This window comes from Diceros bicornis, chromosome 2 (genome assembly GCF_020826845.1).
Source record: "Diceros bicornis minor isolate mBicDic1 chromosome 2, mDicBic1.mat.cur, whole genome shotgun sequence".
Lineage (NCBI taxonomy): Eukaryota > Metazoa > Chordata > Mammalia > Perissodactyla > Rhinocerotidae > Diceros > Diceros bicornis.
Genome location: NC_080741.1, coordinates 86816054 through 86843796, shown reverse-complemented (window position 1 = coordinate 86843796; position 27743 = coordinate 86816054). Strand labels below are relative to the sequence as shown.

At 41.8% G+C, this 27743-nt stretch overlaps 1 protein-coding gene across 2 annotated transcripts; it reads right to left on the bottom strand.

Moving 5' to 3' along the window:
- Nucleotides 1-652: 652 nt before the first annotated feature.
- Nucleotides 653-27743, bottom strand: LOC131420028 (coiled-coil domain-containing protein 174). 2 transcript variants are annotated; one of them, XM_058565731.1, is made up of 11 exons: nucleotides 27637-27743; nucleotides 25339-25443; nucleotides 24508-24608; nucleotides 16688-16746; nucleotides 14423-14600; nucleotides 11076-11171; nucleotides 9641-9783; nucleotides 9103-9197; nucleotides 6184-6316; nucleotides 4299-4451; nucleotides 653-2927 (listed from the first exon to the last, which is right to left on the bottom strand). In XM_058565731.1, the coding sequence occupies exons 1-11, from the start codon at nucleotides 27676-27678 to the stop codon at nucleotides 2629-2631; spliced, it is 1404 nt and encodes a 467-aa protein (XP_058421714.1). In that variant the 5' UTR covers nucleotides 27679-27743; the 3' UTR covers nucleotides 653-2628. The 2 variants fall into 2 exon arrangements, with proteins under 2 accessions (XP_058421714.1, XP_058421720.1); XM_058565737.1 differs by lacking the exons at nucleotides 14423-14600; nucleotides 16688-16746.

The window sequence follows — 27743 nt, the reverse complement described above, 5'->3', positions numbered from 1 at the left end:
TGAAAACGACACAGGGCTCACATCATATTTCTATAGGGTAGTGCTGTCTTAGAGCATGGATCTCAAGTCTTGAGAACTCTGATGCCATCTGCTGGATACCCTCGTACAAAACAGGCCTGTGAGAAACAGGAAAACTAACACTTGAAGAACTCTGGGTCTGAAGTGGAAGAGGATGTAACCTGGGATCACAAAATACTAAAGTAAATGTATGCTAAGGGGGGATGAGAAATAGGTCCCTACAGTCTTTGAAATCCTAGAGGAAATGTAACTTACAGTTACTAGTCGACAGTGACCATGAGCTAATGTGCAGGGACTACTGCGCTGTCCACCCTAGGCGCCCTGGGCAATAAGAAAAGGTGATTTGGGACCCCTTTCGTGGCCACCGTTCCATCCCCCTGGGCTTACTGCTGCCAGGCTAGTCTTCCCGTGCCTTCTCCACAATGAGCCTCTCCAGTCCTTCTGTTCTACCTTATACACACGTCCTCTTTCTATCTCGCTCATATTTGTCTATCGTTCTCCTCCTTCCCTTCCTTTTTTCTATTTTTTCTCATGATTCTAGGATATCTAATAATTCTATTTTTTCTGATTCTAGGATATCTAATAATTCTATTTTTTCTCATGATTCTAGGATATCTAATAATTCTATTTTTTCTGATTCTAGGATATCTAATAATTCTATTTTTTCTTTTTGATATTGCAATTTTTCTTTTTGTCTCCTCTCCCTTTGTCCCACAAGCTATTTCAGTTGTTTTTTTAGTTTTAGCTCTTACATTGAGGTCTTCGATCCGTTTTGAGCTGGTTTTGTATGTGGTGTGAGGTATGGGCCCAGATTCATTCTTGTGCATGTGGACAGTCAGATGTCCCAGAATCATCTGTTGAAGAAACTGTTCTTCCCCATTGGATGGTCTTGGCACCACTGTCAAGACTCAACTGACCACAGACGTGTGGAGTTATTTCTGGACTCCCAACTCTGTCCCAATGGTCCACACTGGCTCATTGTCAGTGCCACATTGTTCTGATTCCTGTAGCTTTGCAGTAAGTCCTGCAGTCAGGAGGTGTGAGTCCTCCAACTTTGTTCTTCAAGACTGTTTTGGATATTCTGGGTCCCCTGCGATTGCATATGAGTTTTAGGATCAGCTTATCATTTTCTTGTTTAAATTTCATATTTCAAAGAGGTATCTGCCTAACTAGGCCGACAGAATGACCATCAACAGGACTGAAACTCTGCCAATGACATGGAGTTTAGAGGTTAAGTTTGCAAGAATTTGGGATTTTTGTCTAATACTGCTTGATATTGGGGCAACAAGCCTGAGAGCAGAAGGCATCAGAGAAAGCATGAGTCTGGAACAAACATGAGCCTAAACAAACTGCATTTAAGTCCCAGATCTGCCATTTAGGTGCCACATAACCTTGGATGAGTCGTTGACCCTCTCTGCACTCCAGTTTGCAATATGCCATGAGAATGAGGCACTCCCATCAACACCACAGAGACTGCGCATCACCGAGCCCACGGGAGGGCGGGCTCCTTCGAGCACTGGAAGATCTGCTCTAGCATGTTCTTATAGGACTCACTGGCCTGGGAGGCGGCCGTAGGAGCCCTGTGGGCCTGGTTGGCCAACTCCTACTGCTCGCCTGCAGCTGTAAAGAGGACACTGAGGTGTAACAGGCAGAAGATGCAGACAGTACTCAGGCACAGGAAGTCCTTCCAGAGCCCTGCTCACCCCCACTGTTAGTAAAGATGAAGGGACCTACCTGCCCCTCACTCCAGCCCACGTCTACTCCAATCAGGCTTCTGAGGTGACCTGGCTCCGAGAGTGATGAGGGCCTAGAGTGGGAACAGCAGGGAGGCAGGCTGAACTGAAAAACTAACTCTTACAGCTAAGGAGTATCTGGCTGTCTGACCAGGCCCGGCAGCCTCCACATGTGCCCCAGCCATTCGACACACACCCACTGAATGCCCACTGTGCCTCGGTGGTGATAACTGCCACTTAGGATGGGATGACAATCACAGTAAGTGACTTCAACCTCTACCGTTCTGGATTACCAAGTTCTCCTCCCTGGTCTTCCTTATCTTTCAACTGTCATTGTCTAACAGTCCACCAGCTTCAGGGTCCTCTTGGAGACTAGGTCACTTGCCCTCCCACACAGTGTCCCCTCATTGGCCACCGTGGGACAGGCAAAAAGTCCTCCTGAGAGATGCTCCATTAACGGATCTGGAAGCTGAATCCTGGGAACAAAGACATCTGCATGCTAGTATTTGCAAAAGAAAAGGCATGGAGCCTTAGATCTGAATGAGCCGTGGGGGTGCGTACGCAACAGACAGGGCTACAAGCTCCTAGGTGTCAAATAATACAGACTATTTCTCCTCTCTCACAGCTAAACGTAAATCCAGAGGAATACGTCTCCACACCAACTAGAAAGAAAGGAAGGGCCAAGGGCCATCAAGTTCCCACAGCGCCATTCACTCTCTTCCTTGCTGACAAATCCAACAAATCCAACAAATCCATCCTAGGGAAAGGACTGGAACAGAACAGTACAATTCAGTCCCTAAAGTTAAGTTATTTTGCCCATTCTTGGAGAGGAAGGCACCCTCAACAGCACGAACTCAAGTCAGAATGTTTTTTAAGTTCATGTCACTTGTTTATAGTATGATATCATATCATCCAGAGTTTTGAAAGTGACCGTGGGGGCTTGCGGCGGGCTGCTGGGGGCAGGAGTGGATGACATGTGTGAAGAACCGGGGTCATGGCTTTGGCCATAGCGCTGCCCGGGGTCACTCTGCGCAGGGGCAGGTCTGCTCCACCTCTGGCTACCGAAGCAACCAGCTCTCTTTTGACCCACAAAGTAATCTGATGGTGGGGCAAACTCAGGATCTCTCTCAGCCCGGAGATCTGACTGCCTCTTCGACCAGTACCCAAAGGAAAATTCTAGAAAAAATAAGAAAGGGTATTATTAGAACTGATTATTGAATCAGCTGAATTTTTATTGTTATTACTTCTCAATTATTGTATATATTTCTTAAAAGCCACCTCCAATTCTCTGGAGAACAAGGATAGCAATAACAAAACTATAATGCAAGGTATATGTAATGCCTACAAAAGTATAAGAAACAAGGCTAAGAAAAGGGAGTGACTACTTCCAGATGGGGAAGGATTCAAGGGAGGTTCTGTGGAGAAGGCCTGTAGGCTCTGGAAACACTGCCAGAAAGGCACTAAAAGTACATTTGAGAGAGGAATAGAGAAAAATCAAACAAATCATTTGCTTGATATGATGTCATAGATACTTAACATTAAAACACAAATTTTATCCTTTACTGAGTTTTAGGAAGACACAAAAGGCACCTGTCCAAGTCTAATTTGGTATCTCATCTCTATTTCTACCAGCAGCACTAATCAAGGCACTCACCTACTTGCGTAGCTTTTACTTTAGTCTTGCATCTCATCAGCTCAAAGAGCATGAGCTAACGTACTACTGAAAACATCCCTTTCAAAGAGGCATAAACCACAGTCTTCTTCCAAAGAGAGGCTGCTGTGGGCACCGTGGTGTATTTACAGAAAAAATTTACGGAAAATTTTGCATAACCCAGTGGAACCATATGTGAATCCAGGTTAATATTCTAGCACGCAGACTGTTTTCAACTGAACTGCTAAAAGAGACTGCTAAAAACATAGAGGACATTAAAATACCAAACCTTCCTAAGATATTAAAAAGCGATTCCTGAGAAATGGCATTCCAAAGCTGTAAAACCACAAGGGCAGAACAAATTTTAAAAAACATCCCCCAAGTACTTCAAAAAAAATCGTCCAGGGGCGGCCTGGTGGTGTAGCGGTTAAGTGCGTGTGCTCCGCTGCGGCAGCCTGGGGTTCAAATGTTCGGATCCTGGGCATGGACCGACGCACTGCTTGTCAAGCCATGCTGTGGCCGCATCCCATATAAAGTAGAGGAAGATGGGCATGGATGTTAGCCCAGGGCCAGTCTTCCTCAGCAAAAAGAGGGGGATTGGCGACAGATGTTAGCTCAGGGCTAATCTTCCTCACACACATACACACACAAAAATCACCCTTCTGACATGACGTGCTGTAGACCCTGGTCTTTTGTAATCATAGTGTCTAGTGCTCCCGGTTACAGGTAGTGTCTGGATATCGAGAAGAAACAAGTTCAAGGATCTGGAGAATTTCTTAAGCCTCAAAAGACCACTAAGATTCACTGGAACCACACTCCGATCAGAAGAACCAGAAAAATCTCCTGTGCAAGGCCCAGCACTGGAAAGGGTTTCACCCTGGAGCCCACCCCCTTACCTTTTCCTCTGTCCCACTCCCGGATGTGTGGCACTCCAGGCCTCGTGTCCTTCCTCTCCTCAACAATGACTTCTACTTTGCTACCCTGGGCAGCAGTATGCAGAGTTGGCACGGCCTCTGGTTCTGGCGACAAAGGCCCAATAACACCTCCATCTAGTTTGTGCAGGAGAGTAAGACATCATTATAATAAAGCTTAAAGCTATTTAAAAAACAAACAAACATTAAATAGAACATGCTGATCCTGAGAGTAAAGGTAATAACCAGTATTTACTGAGCACTCATCACATCCCAGGCAGGGGGCTAAGTAGTGTGTATACAGTAGTTCATTTAATCTTGTAACAACCCTCATAAAGCCAGTATTAGTATTCCCATTTTACAGATGAGGAAAATTAAGCTCAGAAACACTACATAGGTTAGAAAGAGACAAGAGCCAGGATCCAAACCCAGGTTGGATGGATTTCAGCGTCTCTGTGTTTCCCACTACGCCACTCCACTTCCCCACTCCACTTCCCCAGACCAACAATCGAAGGACCAGAAATCCCCAATTACTCAACTAAAATCAGAGTCTCAGACAAAGCAAGGAGACTTAGCGTGATGAAGAGCTGGAGCCTGGTGACAGGCTGTAGGCTATTCAACTTGAGCCATATTTGAAAAGAACATGGATTTTTAAAAAACACTGTAGTGGCACTTCACATCTTGTGGAAATGACAGATGTTCAGGAGTAGAGCAAAACAGAAACAATATGCAGAGCATGTTACAGGGAGATAGCATTTATACAAAACTAAACAGACAATTTTCCAATCCCTAAATGTTCCTGGGCTCCTTTCAAGACTAAACTGAGGTTGAGTTCAGAATTAGAAAACGGCCCACACTTAGCACACGGCTTCAGGGAGAGTGGAGAGGCTTCTATATGCCCCTAACACCCACACTCCCCTTCTTCCTTCTGGGACTAGAACGCCCCCAGTTTCAGTTGGGCACGTGGCCACCCTGTGAGACAGGCCATTCCCCAGCCTCCCCTGCAGCTGGGTGTGGCCCATGGACTGCGTTCTGGCCAGTGGGATGTAAACACATAGGCTGTGTGTGACTCAGTCACACTCCCAAAAAGGAAGCTGGTTCCCCTCCCCTCTATCCCCTTTCCCCGGGGCTGGATCATGAACAGGCGCTGGGGCAAGCTTCAACCATGCAGCTGAGAGCAACACTCAGAATGGCAGAAACAGGAAGACAGGAGGAAGCCGGGGACCGGGTGACAATCCAGGGCAGAGCTACCACCTGCCTGGACACCCCTGACGCCTGAAGTGTTAAAACAGAGAAACAGACGTCTGCCCCGTTTGAGCTGGTCTACCTAGGGGTCTCTTTGTCATGGCAGTCGAGCCCAGACTAGCATAACTCATATAGTGAGCTCAGAGGACTACGATTTTTAACAGTCCTTTGGTAAGCTGTCTCTACTCCTATTTGTAAAATCTTTATTATATTATCTGACTTTGTGAATGTATTTCTTCTTTAAAATAATTTAATATATAATATCCAACAAAAACTATAGCTGTAGCAAAAGAAATTAGGTCTAAACCGTGTGTGCGCACAACGAAACTTCATCCTAAAATACCTTTTCTCTAAGCCTCAGTTATTGAACTGTGCTGTTCTATGAAGCAACACAATGTACTGTCTGTTAACATCCTTGTCGACATAAAAAGACTCTCTGGAGTGTCATTCTGCATCACTTTGGTTATAGAAACCGCTCCTGGCAGTACCTCAAAGGTATACCACTTGCTTAAAGAATAAAACTAAATGACTGCTTTCCATACTGCCAGTTCTGTTGGTGAGACAAGACATCAATGGAACTTAAAATTTTTCCTTTTGAAGGTTAGAAACACGAGCCACGATGTACCTCTGTTTTCCTCCTCTGCTCCAGCTTCTTTTGACTTCTTCATCTTTTTTTGTCGGAGTTTAGCAAGTCTTGCTTCTAACATAGCCTTTCGCTTTTCCTTTATATTTTCTCGTTTTATTCTCTGATCTGTTGTCTGAACAGAATAGAAACTGGAAAATTAGGTACTTCAAGCCAAATTCACAATATTGCTGTTTAAAAGGATGAAATAATTAATTTTATTTTAAAAACAGACTAATTAATTGATTTTCATGTCACTCTAAGAAGCTATCTTTGATATCTTCAAAATGAAGACCCTTGAAGTACTTTTACACAAGCCATCTGTGTTTTTTAAAGTTTAGTAAGAGTTCTTGGAGTATCCTAGAATGCTTAACATTCGAGAAAACTAACTAATTCTGTTCTACTCTTTAATCCCTTAAACAACTTTGTATTTTCTTACCCAGGCCACTCCAAAAGTACCATATTTGACACCAAATTTAAAACATGAAACTTACACAGGTTACTTCTGAGCAGATATAATCTTAAAGTCTGACACAGCAAAACAGTATGGCAATTACCTTTATGAAACCTATAATAGTATTCTGATACTGATAAATAATAGTGATAAAACTGTCACTATTTACAGGTGACATGATATTATATAACATATAGAAAACCCTAAAGACTCTACCAAAGAATTGTTAGAATAAACGAATTCAGTCAAGTTGCAGGATACAAAAATCAATATACAAAAATCTGGTGCATTTCTATACACTAATAACAAACTATCAAAAAGAGAAATTCAGGAAACAATCCCATTTACAACTGCATCAAAAAGAATAATACCTAGGAATAAATTTAACCAAGGAAAGACTTATAAACTGAAAACTGTAAGACAACAATAAAAGAAAGTGAAGAAGACACAAATAAATGGAAACCTATTCCATGCACATGGATTGGAAATATTAATACTGTTAAAATATCCAAAGTCATCTATAGGTTCAGTGCAATCCCTATCAAAATTCTGATGGCATTTTTTACAGAAATAGAACAAATAATCCTAAAATTTGTATGGAATCACAAAAGACCCCAAATAGACAAGGCAATCTTGAGAAAGAACAAAGCTGAAGGTATCACGTTCTCCAATTTCAAACTACATAACAAAGCTATAGTAATCAAAAGAGTAGGGTATTGGCATAAAAACATACACATAGATCAGTGGAACACAAAAGACAGCCCAGAAATAAACCCACACATCTATGGACAGCTAATTTTTGACAAAGGAGCCAAGAACATACAATGCGGAAAGGACAATCTCTTCAATAAATGGTGTTGGGAAAACTGGACAGCCACATGCAAAAGCATGAAACTGGACCACTGTCTCACACAAAAATTAACTCAAAATGGATTCCAGACTTGAATATAAGACCTGAAACCATAAAACACCTAGAAGAAAACATAGGCAGTAAGCTCCTTGACATGGGTCTTGGTGATGATTTTTCGGATTTGACAACAAAAGCAAAGGCAACAAAAAGCAAAGATAAACAAGTGAGACTACATCAAACTAAAAAGCTTCTGCACGGCAAAGGGAAACATCAACAAAATGAAAATGCAACCTACTGAATGGGAGAAAATATTTGCAAATCATATATCTGATAAGGGATTAACATCCAAAATATATGAAGACACTCATACACCTCAAAGCAAAAAAAGAACCACAATCTGATTAAAAAACGGGCAGAGGATCTGAACAGACATTTTTCCAAAGAAGGTATACAGATGGCCAACAGGTATATGAAAAGGCGCTCGACATCACTGACATCAGGGAAAGGCAAATCAAAACCACAATGAGATATCACCTCACACCTGTCAGAATGGCCCTTAGCCAAAAGACAAGACATAACAAGTGTTGGCGAGGATGTGGAGAAAAGAGAACCCTTGTGCACTGTTGGTGGGAATGTAAAATGGTGCAGCCACTATGGAAAACACTACGAAAAAAATGATCCAGCAATTCCACTTCTGGGTATTTATCTGAAGGAAACGAAGACACTAACTCGAAAAGATATCCGCACCCCCAGGTTCACTGCAGCGTTATTTACAACAGCCAAGACATGGAAACAATCTAAGCGTCCATCGACGCATGAATGAAGAAAATGTGGTATATGTATAAAACGGAGTATTATTCAGCTATAAAAAAAGAATGAAATCTTGCTGTTTGTGACAACATGGATGGACCTTGAGGGCATCACACTAAGTGAAATAAGTCAGACACAGAAAGGCAAATACCGTACCATCTCACTCATATGTGGAATATAAAAAACAAAACCAAAAATGAGCTCATGCAGAGCACAGATTGGTGGTTGCCACAGGTGGGAGTGAGGGTAGGCAAAATGAGTGAAGGGACTCAAAAGGTACAAACTTCCAGTTATAGAACAAATAAGTCATGGGCGTGTAATGTATAGCATGGTGACTGCAGTTAATAATACTGTATTGCACACTGGAAGTTGCTATGAGAGAGATCTTAAAACTTCTCATGACAAGAAAAAAATTTTATAACTATGTACAGTGACAAATGTTAACTTGACTTATGGTGATCATTCTGCAATATCCACAAATATTGAATCATTATGCTATACACCTGAAACTAACAATGTTATACGTCAACTATACCTCAATAAAAAATAATAAAATATCTGGTTTATAGTTATAACAGTATTTATTAAATATCAGAAATATCAATCTTTAATAAAATTGAAAGTTTATTTTGATGTACTTTTGTCCATCACTGCTCTGAATACTATTACATAAATTTTTCAAAAGAAAAAAGCATTCTGAATATCAATTTAAATTTCTAGTTAATTTACTAGATTTTTTGCATCATGGTCCAACAAGAAACAAATCGCTCAAATCCTTCTTAACATCAACCCGGAACTGAATTTGTACCTGTTCGCGTAGCATCTCTAATGTTTTCATTTGCTTGTTTCTCAACTCTTTATCTTGGGCAAAGGCAAAATATCCAACACCAAGTTGCCGGGCCTCTGAAATAAGTCAAAATTATCCAAAAGATTAGATTTCCCTGACCAGTCAATAGACTCAGACTAAATTTCCTACCAGAGCAAAAGAAACGCAGTGATATTTGGCACAAGTTAAAAAAAAAAAAAAGCTAAGCCAAAAGAAGTTAGAAGTTGTTTACATCCTGTTGGCCAAGTGATAACATTACGAAGATTCATTAATTTTTCAGCCATAGGCTGTCTCCATTCTCTTGGGGAACAACCACTTGGATTAACTGACTCTCTGTTAGGAAGATATTCCCAATGTGAGTATTTTTTAGGCTATGAAGTGAACAAGGGATATTTTCGATTTCCAAAGCAGAATCTTTTATTTCTACATAAGTAAGAGCTGCTGCTTCATGAATACTCCCTTTATGCTTGCCATCAGTTCAAGATAAAACAATGATTTAAATGCTGCATGATGATGATACCGTTTTCACGAATGTCTTCATAATGTACGGGCCCCACTGGCCTTTTCAGGGCCTCCCTTTCTTCTTCCTCCCACTGCTGGCGCTGAAGTTCTTTTCTCATATCTTCAGAGAGTAAGGTGTTTTCATTAGCAGGACTAACAAAACTAGGAGGAGAATAGAGCAAAAGCTATCTTTAGATTAGAGCTGTGACAGCAATGCTTCTGTTCAGGCAGCTGGATCATGGATAAGTAACTCCAGCTGATAAAGACAGCTTCCTTACAGAGGTTTCTGGCCCACACTACCACCGGGAAATTGCAAAAACTATTTTCACCGTTCTTGAATCAAGCAGCCCACCTGTTATATTAGCATAATGGAACCTTGCCTCGGCACTCCAGACAAATCCCTTTCCCTCCCACCCTGATCCTGGGCTGAATAGGGCGAAACAGCCCCAGTGGGGAGAAGGAACCCCGGGCCTCCTTTGGATGGTCTCCCACACAGGGCTGAGGGAGCTGCATGACGCTGCACCCCGGGCAGCGCCTCGTATCCTGTCAGACGGCTCAGGGCTTCTGCACTTCCCTCCTCGTGCCAAGCTCGGGCCTACCTGAACCTGGAGGACTCGGACAAGGTGGACCTTCTCCCAACACTTTCCACACAAAAGCCGCCCTTGGTGAGGGGAATTTTATTCCCTGGGATGTTTTAGCAAGTCATCTCTTAGGTGTGTCTTAGGTCCCACAGAAAAAAATCTAGCTATAAGGCTCTTACTTCAAAATCCAAAGATACACAAAGAAAAAGTTAATAAGCTAACCACCTCCCTGCCCCCACTTGCTGTGCAAGTGTATATTCCTTTTTTTTTTTTGGTGAGGAAGATTAGCCCTGAGCTAATATCAGTTGCCAATCTTCCTCTTTTTGCTGAGAAAAATCGGCCCTGAGCTAATATCTGTGCCCATCTTCCTCTTTTTATATGTGTGACGATGCCACAGCATGGCTTGACTAGTGGTGTGTAGGTCTGCGCCCGGGATCTGAACCTGCACACCCTGGGCCACTCAAGTGGAGCGTGCGAACTTAACCACTACACCACCAGGCTGGCCCCTAAGTGTACATTCTTAAACACCTTTCTCCACAGAGGTTTGTTTGTTGATTTGGTTTGGGCTCATTCTATGTCTGTTACTCTGTAATTAGACCTCCTTCCAAGTAAACAGATATAGCTCTAACTCTGCCCTTTTAGTAGCTACACAATACGGATGATCAACCATTCAGGTTGTTCACCGAGTGTAGATTATGTGTGTATGTGTATGCTAACCATGAAAAAGTGCTTCAGCAAATATTCTTACACATTAAAAAAAAGATCTCCTTACTGGAGCTCCAAAGGTAATTAACTAGAAACTGCCTCGCCCACAAAACAATCCCAAGGTCTGCATTTCAGACCTGGGCAAAGGTTCACCTATCACACACTTACAGCCTCCCCTGAAGTTTTTTGTCCATCTCCAGCAGATCTGGCAAATCCTTTTTCATACAGCGCCGGGATCGCCCTAAAGAATCCACATAATCCACCCTGAAATAAAAGTAAAAAGACATGAAGAAGGCTTCGTGCACGACACACGGTTCCCTAAGTGAGGGAGTCGGAGCACAGCAAAAAATTAACATAGGCCTCTCCTCCGGCAAACCCCTCAACCTGAGACCACCACCACTGAAAAGAACAGCTTTTTCAAGTTAAAAGTTGACACAATAAGCTCATCGTGCCCTTTATTAAATCTTAGTTTTAGAAACTGTAGACAATGATTGATCATGTACGTCTCTGATTTCAAAGATAAATGCCCCATACAGACCCCCTTGCTGCAACAACTCAGAACTTACTTTAACCCGGTTTAGACAAATCCAAACATTTTATCAGCATCGTAATAACTCTGCTCGTACCAGATTCTCAACTTGCTCATTTCCTCACAGTCCTCCCAAATCTGACTTTATTTCTTCCAGTCGGTAAATTCTTCCCAATGAATTAGAAATTTCTTAATAAGTCACAGTATTCTGGGGACTCTTAATTAGGAGGAAGCCAAGCAACACACATTTGGTATACAAAAGCACGTCAACAGCGGCCAGGCTGTAATCCTTTACCCTTTGTTCTCCTTTCCTCCTCTGCCCAAACTAGACAGCAGTTAGAGACAGAGGAGCCAGGCAGACGGCAAAGCAAAATGAAATACACGGACTTCCCCCAACAGCAAATACGGGCAGATCGTCAGGGAGAACATTTTATTTCCATTATGATACAACAGATGGTTTACTTTTTAAATTATGGGCGGGGAATTTCCCACAGCCTTTAGCAGGTTGCTAGACGCACAGTAAGGGGCCAGAACTCCTGCTGGACTAATGCAAGGCCAGATTCCCACATATGTGGCTTTGCTTTTGTTAGCACTTTCTTTCCTCTCACACATGCTGACTCCAACTGCTAGCCCATGATTTAAAAACGGAATGTGTAGGAATCCATGACTATAGTCCTAAAGCGGATTACAAGAAATAGACCTCCAACTCCAGAAAGTGGCGTCTTTCTTCCTTTTCTTTTTTTTTAAATGAATGGAGAAAAGAAAACCATCTAGCCAGATGGTCTGAGTAATTACTGACAGTACTTTTGTGGAAAGGTTTTCCACCACCTGCAACTTAACTACCAAAAACATCTGACAAGCAGTTACAACTCTGGAGCTTAATTTAAAAACAAAAAAAGTGTCAGAACTGCTTGCAGTGCGTCTTCCTTCACCATATGGTGGCATGTGACACCTTCAATTGCCCTCCAAACTTCAAATCACTGACAAATTATTTCTAACAGGACTTACAGGCATTAATAAGAGAAAGAAAATACATTAAAACCTTTCAAAGGAGATGAGATTTCTGCTATGAAAAGCCATCATAGGCTATACTGCTTCTGGAGAAGGCCTCCAAAACATACAGATCCCATCAAAACACAAGTAGCAAGACAGCAGTCAGCAACTGCTCTGTGTAATTAGCACCCACTGAGCAAGCTCTCAGGAAAACCCTTTCTCGAGGTAGGAGAGTAATAGGGGAGGCTCAGAGTCGCCATCTTCAAAGGGCTCTGGGGGGAGTTAAGGCACATGCCACGCTTCCCAACAACCGCAGGCAGGATATAAAAAGTACCAAAAGTTTGCCTCAAATCTTTTTCTGGTAATGAGGCCGGTTATGTGTCAATAATAAATAAAAGGTAAGACGCAAAGGAGCAGAAGTATATTTAAGTGCTACCAGAGTTCAGATGAGGGAGAAGTCCTTTAGACTAGAAATGATGAAGAAAAGCGTCCACGGAAGAGACTGCGTTGTACGTGCCTCTCCTTTGGCGCCTACAGCAAGCGTGCAGCCATAACCTACCCCAAGTAGACGTGTTTTAGAAGGTAGGTAAGGAGACACCTGTTCTATCCCCAAGAGAAGGTTATTTCTGGACCAATGTGGACATCTGCAGTGGTGTGAAGATGCGGATTCTCTGCGATCCCCAGTGGCCCTCGGTAGCCGGGACTGCTCTCTTCAGCTCACAAATGACTCTGCTCACGGGGCCGATGGCTGACCCAAGGTCAACCAAGGCTGCAGACAATCCCGAGCAGTTCCTAACAAACACCCCCGACGAGGACACCCAAACCTTGAAGGGAAGATGGGTGAGCTCATCACAGGCAGGAGGTGGCAGGCAGGGTTACTCCCGGGACATGTCCCTGGCATCAGTGCCTCTCTACACAATTTTAGGCACTTTTTTTTTTTTTTTTTAATTTTTTATTTATTTATTTATTTTTTTTCCCCAAAGCCCCAGTAGATAGTTGTATGTCATAGCTGCACATCCTTCTAGTTGCTGTATGTAGGACACGGCCTCAGCATGGCCGGAGAAGCGGTGTGTCGGTGCGAGCCCGGGATCTGAACCCGGGCCTCCAGCAGCGGAGCACGCGCACTTAACCGGTAAGCCACGGGGCCGGCCCCAGGCACTTCTGAACAAGTTTCTAAACAGCGTCTTAGGTAGAGAAAATCATTATACTGGAATTTTCATTCTGATCTCTTTACTTAGTGACACACTGGGCTCTCTGTAAAGAAAACACTGGTTTCCCACCATTTGCCTACAGGGAGGTAAAACTCAGAATAATTTTAATAACAAAGCTTCACAAAACGTCTGCTTCTATTTCAAAGACAGCAGTTTCTAACGTAGCCTAGAACACTCTCACTTCCTGAAGGGAGTGTAAGGCAAACAATCAGGGAACTAGGCATCACCACCCCTGCATTACAGGTGAGGAAACTGAGCCTCGGAGGTCAGGAAGTTGACAAAGGTCATATCGCCAGTGAAAGGCGGAGGCAGTGCCGTCCAGGTCCAAGGTCCCACACTGCCAGAAAATGTCACAGCCAGAGTAACGCTTTCTGGGCCAGCTCTGCCGGCCTCTTTTCACAGGAAACAGAGATCACCACCACCCAGATGATGCCTCTCCACGAGGTCTGAATAAGGACGTGGTGAGACAGCAGTGCGGGTAACAGAGGAACGTGCTTCTGCCTAAACAACTCTTTCACATCAATGAGACAGGTGGACTGACACCTGTGCCTGGCATAGTGCTTGGCACACAGCAGGAGCTCAGTCTTTGTTTGTAATTATTTCTTCATTGGAACTACTGTTTCTACATCTGTAAATCCAATCTTACTTAAAGTGTAGTCTCAAAAGAAAGAAAACTTAGGAAGAATAAAAAGAAATGGCTTGATAACAACCAAACAAAATCACTCTCAAAAAGTAAACAGGAGTCTGATGATGTTAACATGATCAAATCGCATATCACCAACCATTCTTCACTGGGGTCCTGGGGAGGAGGTATGTCTTTTTCAGAAAGATTTTCTTCATCATCGTCTCGTTCTCCTGCCTTTCTAGAATCTCTATTGGCACCAAACGCCTCCATTTCTTTGTGTCTATCTATGATCTTCTGTGTGAAATCCACAAGGTATATATCCTCCACTTCTTCATCTAGGACACAAAAACCAATTTTCAGATTCTTGACATCAAAGAAGAAAACTACACGTGGAATTGTTATGAAGCAGCAACATTCCTCGCTGGGCAGCTACATCACCCCTGATGGTTCACTAGTGGATGCCTCCACCCCCTGGAACACTTACAAAGACACAGAGCCACCACCGGACCCCACAGGGGAGCTGTAAGTAGGCCACTGGAAACATACACATGAAAAACATCTTTAAAAAGCCTAAAGTTTTCTACTGCCTCGTCAATACACTGACTGAGCAATACTGTCTCAGAATGCAATTTTAAGATCACAAAACCATTTGATTTCAAGAGACTCATACAGCCAACTGCATAACACAGAAGCAGAACTGCATTTCTCATGTCAGACCAGGAAAATAGATCTTTGTTGCTACACGTAATACACCTCTCCAATCATGTGGGCTGTATCACTTAACCCTAATTATATTGTTGTGGTATGCTGTTTTCAGCGTCATAACGCAGGTCAAAGAAGTCATCTGAAATCTTTTCAATCCAATAAACACCACTTTCAGGCAAGGCATGGTGCCAGGATCTGCAGGCATACAGAGCTGTGTGAGACGCTGTCTGTCCTCATGGCTTACGATCTATCTGAGCTAAAACACACTGAAGGTTAAATAGCAATCCATGACTCTGATTTAATTTAACCCAGGGCAGGTGATGTATTTGCAAATAATATTTACATGACGTTTCCCTAAGCAGGAGTTAAGATACAGTCACTGGAGTCTTCCTCTGAGCAGAGATGAAGCTCTATGGAACACATGTTAGGTTTCCTATTACTGGGTGCTGGTGTTACCCCCGTGCACAGGGAGAATAACTGAGGCTCCAACACTTAACTCGCCCAAACATGCAGGTCCAATATGCCTGTCAGGAGGTGGGCCTGCCAGTTTGGACAGAACCAAATTCTACATCCACAGCCACACTCCTTTGGACCTGATTTCTCTATTAACTATATAAGGTAAGTCTGAATCAAAAGAAACAAGATTTTAATTTTTTTTAAGCCACAAAACTCAAATGAGAAAGAGACGGATTCTCCTAGAGCTGAGTAACAAGATCTCATAAGGTGAGGCCTCCTGGTAGATGGCCACCCTGCCACTTCTTCAGGAGGAAGGCAAAACCTCTCCGCACGGCCCCGAGCCATGTGAGTGCCTGACCTTCCTAGGGCGGCTCCCTGCCATGCAGCAACCTGCCCCTGCTGTCTGGAAGAGGGAGCTCAGCTGGCGGGGCAGCCGACGACCTGAGGCCAGCCTCACCTCTCTCCTGCTGCCCTGCTGCCCCCTTTCCCAGCCCCTCGGGCCAGCCACGCTAGTCTGCCCTGCCAACAATGCCCTGCCCTCTCCTCCCTCTGCTCATCTGCTCTCACCATTCTCCCTCCACAGAAACCCTTTCTCCAGCTCTCCAGGGCCTTTAAGACCACTACCGGAGCTCACCTTCTCCCTGGGACCTCCACATACTCACTTTCCCTGCCTTTTGGCAATGAAACACGCAATGCCTTGTAAAAGCTCTTCTACTCTTGTCTAACTGAAGGTGAGTTTTCTTTTTCTAGAGGGTATGAGGAAAGGAGGATCTTTTTATTATTATTATTTTTAAAGCAATTAAAAGCACATCACAGAAAAAACAGAAAATAGAGAAAAACTGGGAAAAAGGAAACATAACTCTAGCACATTGATATAACCGTAATTCCTCCCAGTCCTTTTCTTTGTAAACACAGCTATAATTGTTCGTAACTGTGGCCTACTTAGACCTTGTTTCCTAACTTCGCTTTGTTCTACGTCATTTTCCTCCACTGCTGACACCTCTCTGAGGGTAGAGGCCGAGAATCTGGCTTAGACTGTCCTTGCTTGTCCCCTCATAGCACCCAGCACGAGGCCCAGCACCCACTGGGCAATTAAAAATTATTGTTGATTTTCTTGTCTCTGTGCTAGCACAGAAAGTAATCAATTTGATTTTTAAAATTTCACCCTATTCTTACAGTTATTTTAACAAATAATAAAAATATCATACAGTTGTATGAATTACAGAAAATAAAGAAATATAAACAAATAATTGTTATTTACCTATAAAGTCTCCTTTAGTCATTTTTTCATATAATTTGGCTTTTTCTTCCAATTTTTCCCTAGGAAAAAAAAAGACAAGTATTAGAAATGGTCTTACAGGCTCACTCCTGGTAAGGCTGCCCCACTCTTGGCCTGACTGCACCCATCTGCCCAAGAAGTCCAGCCCAATGAGGTGACCATAACTAGAGCTGACTACCCTGTCCTGCAGGGACCCTCAGACCCAGCCACAGCTGATTTGCCAACTAAATGTAAGCCCCATGAGAGCACGGCCTACATTTCTCATTCATGACTGTATCCCAGTGCCTAAAACACACCTGGCACATAGTAGGTGCTCAATCAGTATTTGATGAATGAGTAAATGAGTGAATGAAGATTCCAACTTAATTTAAATGCCAAATGCAACTTAAATATCAAAAAAAGAGAGAGATGTCTAAACAAAAACATTTTCTATTTGTAACCTTCCAAATGGATCAATGCAAACTCTTTGCATTACTGTTTTTACACAAAGGTCCCTGGTCATCCACTCCTTATTCTCTAAGGGAGCTAGAGACCCACTTCCTATAAGTCTGTTAAAAATATAATGTCTGTTTTATACAGAGCATGAATAATTTACTCATACACATAGCTAATAAAAAACAAACGTCAACCCTGGTATTTTAATACAGCAGCCTCTCTGCTCACATTCATTCTGGTGACATTTATTTTTTAGTGGCCAGAGACCAGGTAAGACGGCGGACAATTCTTTATTCTAGAAATACTTAATGATGGTAAAGAGCCCCAAAGAGGTCATCTGAGCTTTTGCTGTGAAGGATCACACTTAATCATAAGGGAAAATTTCATTTCTAATGGTGTCCTGAGGCAATTAAGTCCCCTGGTCACATGGCTGTTTGCTCTGGAACAAGTTATTTAACCTCTCATGTGCCTCAATTCCCAAATCATAATAGATGAAGAAGACAGCACTGCCTCTTAGGGTTGTCATGAAGATTAATCAGATAACACATGTAAAGCATGACATCAGTTATGTCATCTTCATCTTTATCATCTATGTCAGAAAGAGTCCTCTTTAATTTCACACATTCATTCAACAAGTTCATGCCTCCTCTGTGCCAAGCACTGTTTTAGGTGCTGAGGACTCAGTGGTGAACAAGACAAAGGTCCCAGCTCTCACGGGGTTTACATGCTAGAGGGGCAGAATGATAATGAAGAAATCAATGAAAAAGAGGATTTCAGACAGTGAGAAGTGCTCTAAAGGGAAGGAAATAAAAGCAGGTTTCGCCAGTGGAGGCCCTGTCATGCATTCATGGAGTGCTCTGTGGACCAGCTTAGTCATTTCAACTTCTAAGAGGTCAAGTTGCTCTACTTCGGAGGGGGCTTAATGTAACAACCTGTGTCATCATGGAATCTTATTGTCTTAGTGAAAATAAAAGTTCAAAACACTTAAAAAACAAAACACACAAAAAAGCAGACATGAGGACACAGTACCTGGGTGGGATGCTAAGTAAGGTGGGGTAGTCAGGGGAAACCTCTTACGATGTTTGAGCTGAGGCCTGCACAGCAAGGAGAAATCGACCCTGGGAGGATCTGGAGGGAGAGAGCAAGTCGAGCAGAGGAAAGCTGAAGTGGGAATGAGCTTGACATGTTCAAGGAGAGAGCAGCATGGCAAAGGGTAGGAGCCAAGGAGAGAGTGGTACAAAGCAAAGACAGAGACAGGCAGGGACAAGAGCTCACGGGAAAGCACAAGAAGTCTGGAGGCAGTGGGACACAAAGAGGGCAGTTTCAAGATGGCAGGAAGAGTCTACAAATGCATAGAGATCAAGGAAGATGTCAGAGAAATGGCCACTGGATTCAGTAGATGAGGAAGTCATTGGGGCCTTGGAAGAACAATTTTCTTCAGTTGAGCAAGGAAGACGGAATTCAGAGGGCAAGAGTAGGAGACACTTATCTGGAACCCACTACATGTCAGACACTACGTATCGCCTTTAATCCCTAAAGGGCTTCATGAGCTGGGTATTAACCACCTCATTTCACAGATAAGGAAAGAGGCTTAATGGATAAGTAACTTGCCAAAGGCCTTATATCCTCCTGGAACTGCCTCTGCCTGTTTTGAGCTCAGGAGAGATGCAGAGGTCCCACAGATCACGGACAGACTTGACAGCTCACAAGTACATGAAACCAAAGTATTACAGAAAAAGTTACCAGATAGAAGAATCACAGTAAAGTACCAAGGAAAACTCTGTCATACAGAGCAAATAAGAAAAGATTATGCCCATAGCTAACATCACACTACGTGAAAAGCTGAAAGCTTTTCCTCTAAGATGAGGAACAAGACAAGGATGCTCACTCTTGCCACTTTTATTCAACATGCTATTGGAGGTCCTAGCCAGAGCAATTAGGCAAAAAAAGAAATAAAACGCATCCAAATTGGAAAAGAAGAAGTAAAACTGTCTCCACTTGCAGATGACATGATATCATATATAAAAACCCCAAAGACTCCACCAAGAAACTGTTAGAACTAACAAATTCAGTAAAATTGCAGGGCACAAAAATCAATACACAAAAATCTGTTAGGTTTCTATACACCAATAATGAACTATCAGAACAGACACAGATCAATGGAACAGAACCGAGAGCCCAGAAAATAAACCCACACATCTATGGACAGCTAATTTTCAACAAGGGAGCCAAGAACATACAATGGAGAAAGGACAGTCTCTTCAGTAAACGGTGTTGGGAAAACTGGACAGCCACATCCAGAAGAATGAAAGTAGACCATTATCTTACACCATTACCATACACAAAAATTAACTCAAAATGGATTAAAGATTTGAATATAAGACATGAAACCATAAAACTTCTAGAAGAAAACACAGGCAGTATGCTATCAGATATTGGTCTTGGCAGAATAGTTTCAAGTACCATGTCAGACCAGGCAAGGGAAATAATAGAAAAAAGAAACAAATGGGGCTACATCAAACTAAAAATCTTCTGCATAGCAAAAGAAACCATCAACAAAAACAAAAAGACAACCTAACAATTGGGAGAAGATATTTGCAAACCATATATCTGATAAGGGGTTAATATTCAAAATATATAAAGAACTCATGGGCCGGCCCCGTGGCTTAGTGGTTAAGTGTGCACACTCTGCTACTGGCGGCTCCGGTTCGGATCTCAGGCATGCACCGACGCACCGCTTCTCCGGCCATGCTGAGGCTGTGTCCCACATACAGCAACTAGAAGGATGTGCAACTATGACATACAACTACCTACTGGGGCTTTGGGGAAAAAAAGGAGGAGGATTGGCAGTGGATGTTAGCTCAGAGCCAGTCTTCCTCAGCAAAAAGAGGAGCATTAGCATGGATGTTAGCTCAGGGCTGATTTCCTCACAAAAAAAAAAAAGAAAGAAAAAGAACTCATGCATCTCAACAACAAATAAGCTAACAACCCAATTAAAAAATGGGCAAAAGATCTGAACAGACATTTTTCCAAAGAAGACATACACATGGCCAATAGACACATGAAAATATGTTCAACATCACTAATTATTAGGGAAATGCAAATCAAAACTACAATGAGATATCACCTCAGGCCCATCAGAATGGCTATAATTAACAAGACAGGAAACAAGTGTTGGAGAGGATGTGGAGAGAAGGGAACTCGCATACACTGCTGGTGGGAGTGCAAACTGGTGCAGCCACTATGGAAAACAGTATGGAGATTCCTCAAAAAATTAAGAATAGAACCACCATACGATCCAGCTATTCCACTGCTGGGTATTTATCCAAAGAACTTGAAAACACAAATGTGTAAAGAAATATGCACCCCTATGTTCACTGTGGTGTTATTTACAATAGTCAAGACTTGGAAGCAACCTAGGTGCCCATGAAGAGATGAATGGATAAAGAAGATGTAGTATATATGGAATACTACTCAGTCATAAACAAAAAAGATGAAATCCAGCCATTTGCAACAACATGGATGGACTTCAAGGGTATTATGCTAAGTGAAATAAGTCAGAGGGAGAAAGTCAAGTACCGCATGATCTCACTCATAAATAGAAAATAAAAACAACAACAAACACATAGAGACAGAGACTGGATTGGTGGTTACCAGAGGGGAAGGGGGGAGGGAGGAGGCGAAAGGGGTGATTAGGGACATGTGTGTGGTGATGGATGGTAATTAGTCTTTGGGTGGTGAACATGATGTAATCTACACAGAAATCAAAATATGATGTACACCTGAAATTTATATAATGTTATAAACCAATGTTACCTCAATAAAAAATAATAATGATGAACTATCAGAAAGAGAAATTAAGAAAATAATCCCATTTACAATTGCATCAAAAAATAAAATATCTAGCAAAAAATTTAACAAAGGAGGTGAAAGACCATACAGTGAAAACTATAAGACAGTGATGAAAGAAACTGAAGACACAAATAAATGGAAAGATATTTTGTGCTCACAGATTGGAAGAATTAATATTGCTAAACTGTCCATACTACCTAAAGCAATCTAAAGACTCAATGCGATCCCTGCTAAAATTCTAATGGCATTTTTCACAGAAATAAAACAAACAATCCTAAAATTTGTATGAAACCACAAAAGACTCTGAAATAGCCCAAGCAATCTTGAGAAAGAAGAATAAAGCTGGAGGCATCACACTCCCTGATTTCAAACTATATTACAAAGCTATAGTAATCAAAACAGTAGGGTATTGGCATAAAAACAGACACAGATCAGTGAAAGAGACTAGAGAGCCCAGAAATAAATCCATGCATATATGGTCAATTAATTTACGACAAAGGAGCCAAGAATATACAATGGGGAAAGAACAGTCTCTTCAAAAAATAGTGCTGGGAAAACTAGACAGCCACATGCAAAAGAATGAAACTGGACCACTGACACCACACACAAAAACTAACTCAAAATCAACTAAAGACTTGAAAATAAGACCTGAAACCGTAAAACTCCTAGAAGAAAACCTACGTGGTAAGCTCCCTGACATCAGTCTTAGTGATTTTTTGGATTTGATACTAAAAGCAAAGACAGAAAAAGCAAATTAAACAAGTGGGACTACATCAAATTATCAAGCTTCTGCATAGCAAAGGAAAACATCAAGAAAGTGAAAAGGCAACCTCCTGAATGGGAGAAAATATTTGCAAATCATGTATGTGATAAGGGGTTAATATCCAAAATATATAAAAAACTCACACAACTTCATAGCAAAAAAACAAATAATCCGATTAAAAAATGGGCAGAGGATCTGAATAGACATTTTTCCAAAGACATACAGATGGCTAACAGGTACATGGAAAGGCGCTCAACATCATTGATCATTAAGGAAATGCACATCAAAACCACAATGAGAGATCACCTCACACCTGTTAGAATGGCTATTATCAAAAAGACAAAAAATAACAAGTGTTGGTAAGGATGTGGAGAAAAGGGAACCTTTGTGCACTGTTGGTAGGAATGTAAATTGGTGCAGCCACGATGGAAAACAGTATGGAGGTTCCTCAAAATATTAAAAATAGAACCACCATATGATCCAGCAACTCCACTTCTGGGTATTTATCCAAAGGAAATGAAATCATTAACTCGAAAAGATATATGCATCCCTATGTTCACTGCAGCATTATTTACAATAGCCAAGATACGAAAACAACCTAACTGTCCACTGACGGATGAAAAAGCTATGGTGTGTACAGCCACACACACCCACACAGGAATACTATTCAGCCATAAAAAAAAAAGGAAATCTTGCTTTTTACAACAACATGGACAGACTTTGAGGGCGTCACGCTAAGTGAAATAAGTCAGAGAAAGACAAATACTGCACGATCTCACTTATATGTGGAATCTAAAAAAAACCAATAACCAAAAAACCCCAAGTTCATAGATACATAAAACAAATTGGTGGTTGTCAGAGAGGGGGGTGGGGTGAAACACGTGAAGGGAGTTAAAGGGTCCCAACTTCCAGTTCTAAAATAAATAAGCCATGAGGATGTAATGTACAACATGGTGACTATGGTTAATAATACGATACTGTATATTTGAAAGTTGCTAAAAAATCTTAAAAGTTCTCCTCACAGGAAAAAATAATTCTGTAGCTACGTATGGTAATGGGTGCTAACTAGACTTACTGTGGTGATCATTTTGCAATATATACAAATATCGAATCATCATATTGTACACCTGGAACTAATGTTATATGTCAATTATATCTCAAGGAAAAACATATATAATTAAAAAAAAGATTATGTTACCTTTCAAAAAAATTAAAATTCTGAGACTATGTCCAGTAGTGAGAAAGATGTCTCAAAATGAACATATCTTTAAGTAAAGTCTCATGTCTGCTGGGGACATGTCAAACGCTAAGAAAAACAATCCCCCAAATGGGCTAATATTCTGTCTTATTTTCAGACCCAAAAGAGCTGAGTAGTCTCGGCAACCACTCTTTGCCACCGCAGAGTTTTATCGTGCAGTGGATCCACAAGCACACGTGGCAGTCAGGACAGACATTAAGACTTGGGATTCTGAGTCCAGGGTGATACTGCAAATAAGGGAGGAGCTCTTCTTTACAGCATGCCAGCTAACAAACGGAATGAAAAAGTAATAAAGACTAAACGACAGAATTAGAAAAATCATCATTCTGAAATCGTCGATGTAATAACTGATGAGCGGCAAGACTCATCAGTGATGACGAAACGCTGCATGGAAATGTGTTGGTGAATGGGACATTCACACAGTCTCATGGTTTCCCTCCTCAGATTACTATTAATTACAAATGGGGAAGAGCACCTTACAGTGGAAAAGTCTAGCAGACCGACCTTAACCCCAAGGGATCAAATTTATCATCACCAATAATGACTCGAACTGACATTATGAACCTCCTGACGAGATTCAATGGGAAGGACACATCATCACCTATGTATTCTCACCAAAACCAATTAATGTGACTCGAATCAGACTGTGGAACACTGTAGAAACAACCGGCCTGGACTCTTCAGAAACATCAATGGTGTAACAGACAACAAAAAGGTAAAGGAATTGTTCTAGATTAAAAGAAACTAAAGAGATATGACAACTAAGTGCAACGCGTAATATTTGATTAAATTCTGGATTAAATTTTAAAAAACAACTATAAAAGATATAATTGTACTAGGATAACTGATGAAATCTGAATATGGACCATGTAATAGATAATACCATTTTATCAGTGTTAAATTTGTTGAGTATGACAGCACTAGTGTGGTTATGTAGGAGAATGTCTTTGCTCTTAGAAGATCTACCCTGAAATATTTACAAGTAAAGTATCACGTTTAACAAAGTTTCTCTATACACACACGAGAGAAAGAAAAGGAATGCAAATGTGGAAAAATAACTGGTGGACTCAGGTGAAGAGTATTAGGACGTTCTTTGTATTCTTCTTTCAATTATCCTGTTGATTTGAAGTTTTTCATACTAAAAAGTTGGGGAAAAAATTTGGTTTCTAAATGCTAATGTCATACCACCTAGCCCAGAACCACACTGCCTACCATGGGGACACTTAAACACTTGTTGAGTCTTAATTCCTAACAGGGGCTCAAAGTGGGACTCTGTTTCATATTTTAAACTGAGGCTATGTCTTCTCTTCTCATAAGACTCCAAATACATCTGCCAATTATACTATTTTTAGAGTCTATTTTATATTTACAGAGTATTTGGCTAGAAGGATGATAAAAATGAAAATTGTAAATCAAAAAGAGTAAAAGTTGAACTTTCATTTCTTTGCTTGGGTAGCCTCAGCAGTAACTACATTTATCAGAGCTCAACTTCACCTTGATTTGTCTAAAGTCTTCTGTTCCTCAGTCTTCTGCTCAGCATCCTTCTCAGCTCGACTGGAAACTCCTGCATTCTGTTTGCTCCAGATACTTGGTTTCTGCAGAATAATTTAAAAAGACAAAACCGAACCACAAAATGATTGCAAAAAATCTCTGCTTGTACATCAAAAGAAAAAAAAAAGTAAGAGAGAGATCATTAGCTCTTATGAATCCATGGAGATACTACATCTTCTGACAGCTGACCTATGTCCTGCAAATAGACTGCACATGGCAAAGCCAGAGCTGAAAAAAAGCCCAAAATCATATAAAGAATTTCTTTACACAAATGCATAGGGTTCCTTCCCAACTTTTATCTCCTGAATGATTAAACCTAATTCAAGACTCTAATGAAAATGTATGTATCACAGAGAATTCATAATACAAATAGTAGATACTATTACCTACAAAACTGGAAAACCATTCACAAGCCTTAAAGACCCTGATATTTTCTGCTATATTTCTATATTATCTATTGCTTATCTCTGGATTTATAATACCTACCTAACTAGATAATCTTCCATGGGAATGCAAACAAACCACTTATTAAGAGCATGTACTTTTCCAAAAGAAGTGCTAAAGATTTAGAGCCTTATCATGTGCTTTTAAATAATCTTACCAATTTCTATTTTAATATTTAAAGCACTTCATGCAGATATTCAAATATAGGACAGAGATTTTTCCTTAACATTTATCTGTAGCAGACACCACAGTCACTTTCAAAAAACCTAAGTATGGTATATAATTCCTCCATGTTTGGAACCAATGGAGATAATTAGATCTTACTTTTACCTTATTAGTTGTTTTTGGTTTTCCCAAAACTCCAGAATCTTTTAGAAGTTTTTCTTGTTTGAATTCTTCTTGTTTTCGGAAGAGTTCGGCCTTAAGGTCTACCAACTAGAATAAAACCAATAAACAAACAAAACATTTATTTGATTCTAATGACTGACTGGATTTCTAAGTTACTGTAATTCTCAAAGCAAGATTTCAAGTTCCTACAAATGGACATAAATGGATACAAAACTCAATGTTTAAGCGCAGAATCCAGTACAAAATAAAACCAAGTCATATTTCATCCCAGGTCTGTTGGAAATGTATTTCTACTTCAACTTTCAACACTCAAAGGCTTTCCTCTGGGCAAGGGGAGAGTGATGAAGTGAAGTAAATGAAGCCTGCATCTTTTAGTTTCAAATCCAGCTAACATTATTAAACACCTTCTCTCTGACTCGCACTGTACTTGGCTTTTTCCTATGGTATAATCTCATTTAATCCTCACAACAATTTATTATTTCTACAGGGAAATGTCTCTGTTTAGCAGCTATCTGAGTACCCAGTATGTGCCTGGCACTTAACACTGAAGAGCAGGATACAAACATGAATCAGATCTACTCCTGCCTCAAGAGCAGCCTACAATCTGATAAGAAAGGTAACTTACAACACCAGTGAGATGTAATAAATGACTTTAAGAGTGGAAGAAAGTAGCACAAAAGTTCAGATAAGGGAGCATTTCCTTCTGTCCAGAGTGATCAGAAGCAGCTTTGAGCTCAAGCTTAAAAGACAGGCCGATTTCGGCAGCCAGAAATAAAATGGACTGAGTGAATGATAAGGGCAGCTCCAGGTTTGTTTCTGTATGTTTTAGAAACTATAAATTTAGCTAAATCACGGGGTTCAAGAACAGGAAAGGCCAGGGCAAAGGGAACAGGGCAGTTGAGTGAAAACTTGTGCCCAGCCCTCAGCTGCATCAGTCACCACTGTCGACTCTGCAAAAAAAGGATATAATGACAGTTTCCTTTTTAAGGATCCAAGTACAGCTGCTTATACACATGACCATTTGTAAATCATTTCCTTATAGAGCCCAGCATCACGGACTGACTTTTAAGGAAACCAAAATGACTGAGTTAAATGATTTCTATTTTGAAAGAAATCAATTTAAAGTAGTAGCCTTGGCAGGGATTTTAATAATGCCGTTCATCCTAGGATCCAATATTCTAAAATTTTAAAGACAAATTAAAAACTTTCACCTTTTCTTTTAAGCTTTCTTTACCACATCAATTTTCTAGCCACACATTTTCCTATTCTACAACTACTTTTGAATTTTAAAAGAAAGATGCTCAGAAAATTGTCAATTCCCAGAAGGCATTTCTATTACGATTATTGCTAATTTTAGTCTGTTGGGATAGGATAACTTCAACATTGATAGCTTCTTCGTTCTTAATCCTCGAGCATAACAACTAGTACCAATTTTCAGTATCAGAGAGAAAAGAGGCTCAGATATCGGGACACACAGATGTTTTCCTTGGCATCCTAACACTCTGCAGTAAATTCAAGATTAAATCCAAGGTTAGGCAACGTGCCCTGGTGTAACGGAAAAGGCAACAGCTTTGGAGTAAACCAGAGGGACCGAGCCAGTTCTATCACTAAGAATTCTGTAAGTAGGTTGGGACAGCCACCTCCCCTTCCTGAGCCTCAGCGTCATCGTCTATGCAACGCGGGTATCACTAGCACCCACCTCCTAAAGCAGCGGGGGGGATTCCACGCGACAGCGCGTGTAAAGTGCTGGCACAAGTAGGTGCTCAGAACAGGCTTTCTCCCCAGAAGCAGCTACCTTAACACAGCCCCCCGCGCCCTGCTGGGCCTTCAGCTCCCGGGCGGGGCACCCTACGGGAGCATTAACAACTTTTAGCTCCCGGGGGGCCGCTGGGCACCCTCCGGTCCTGGGGAATGTCACGCTCCCGTGCTCTGGGAAGACCCTGCTGGCCCCCGGACCGGAGGAGGACCCAGGAAGGGGAAGGCGCGCACAGCAGGGCTGGCAAGGGCGCCCGACCCTAACCGGGAAGACGCCGGGTTCAGGCCCCTGTCTGAGCGGGAAGCCCGGTCTGGGCCCGCGTCCGAGGGGAGAGGCCCAGTTCAGGGCCTGTAAGGAAGGAAGTCGGCCCGGGGCCCCGTCGGAGGAGAAAAGCCAGGTCCGGGCTCCTGTTCGAGGGAGGCCCGGCCTGGGTCCCCAGGTGAAGAGACAAGCCAGGTCGAGCTCTTGTGTGGTGCAGGCGGGCAGACCGCGGGGCCCGGAGCATCATCTACACCCGCACTCACCGAGGAGGCCGTGACGTCCAGGGGCTTTTTCCTCCGGTCCATGCTCGCGCCAGAGCAGCGCGGCCCAAAGCCAATCTTCCGCGGGCCCCACAGGCCTCCTGCGCCTG

Bases quoted from the DNA above. Each gene is read 5' to 3' on its own strand.
- LOC131420028 (XM_058565731.1), bottom strand. From the start codon at position 27,678: ATGGACCGGAGGAAAAAGCCCCTGGACGTCACGGCCTCCTCG. The intron at 24,609-25,338 runs GTAAAAGTAAGA...ATTATTCTGCAG, and splicing joins AACCAAAAACAACTAATAAG to AAACCAAGTATCTGGAGCAA. The intron at 14,601-16,687 runs GTAAATAACAAT...TTTGTGTCCTAG, and splicing joins GACTAAAGGAGACTTTATAG to ATGAAGAAGTGGAGGATATA.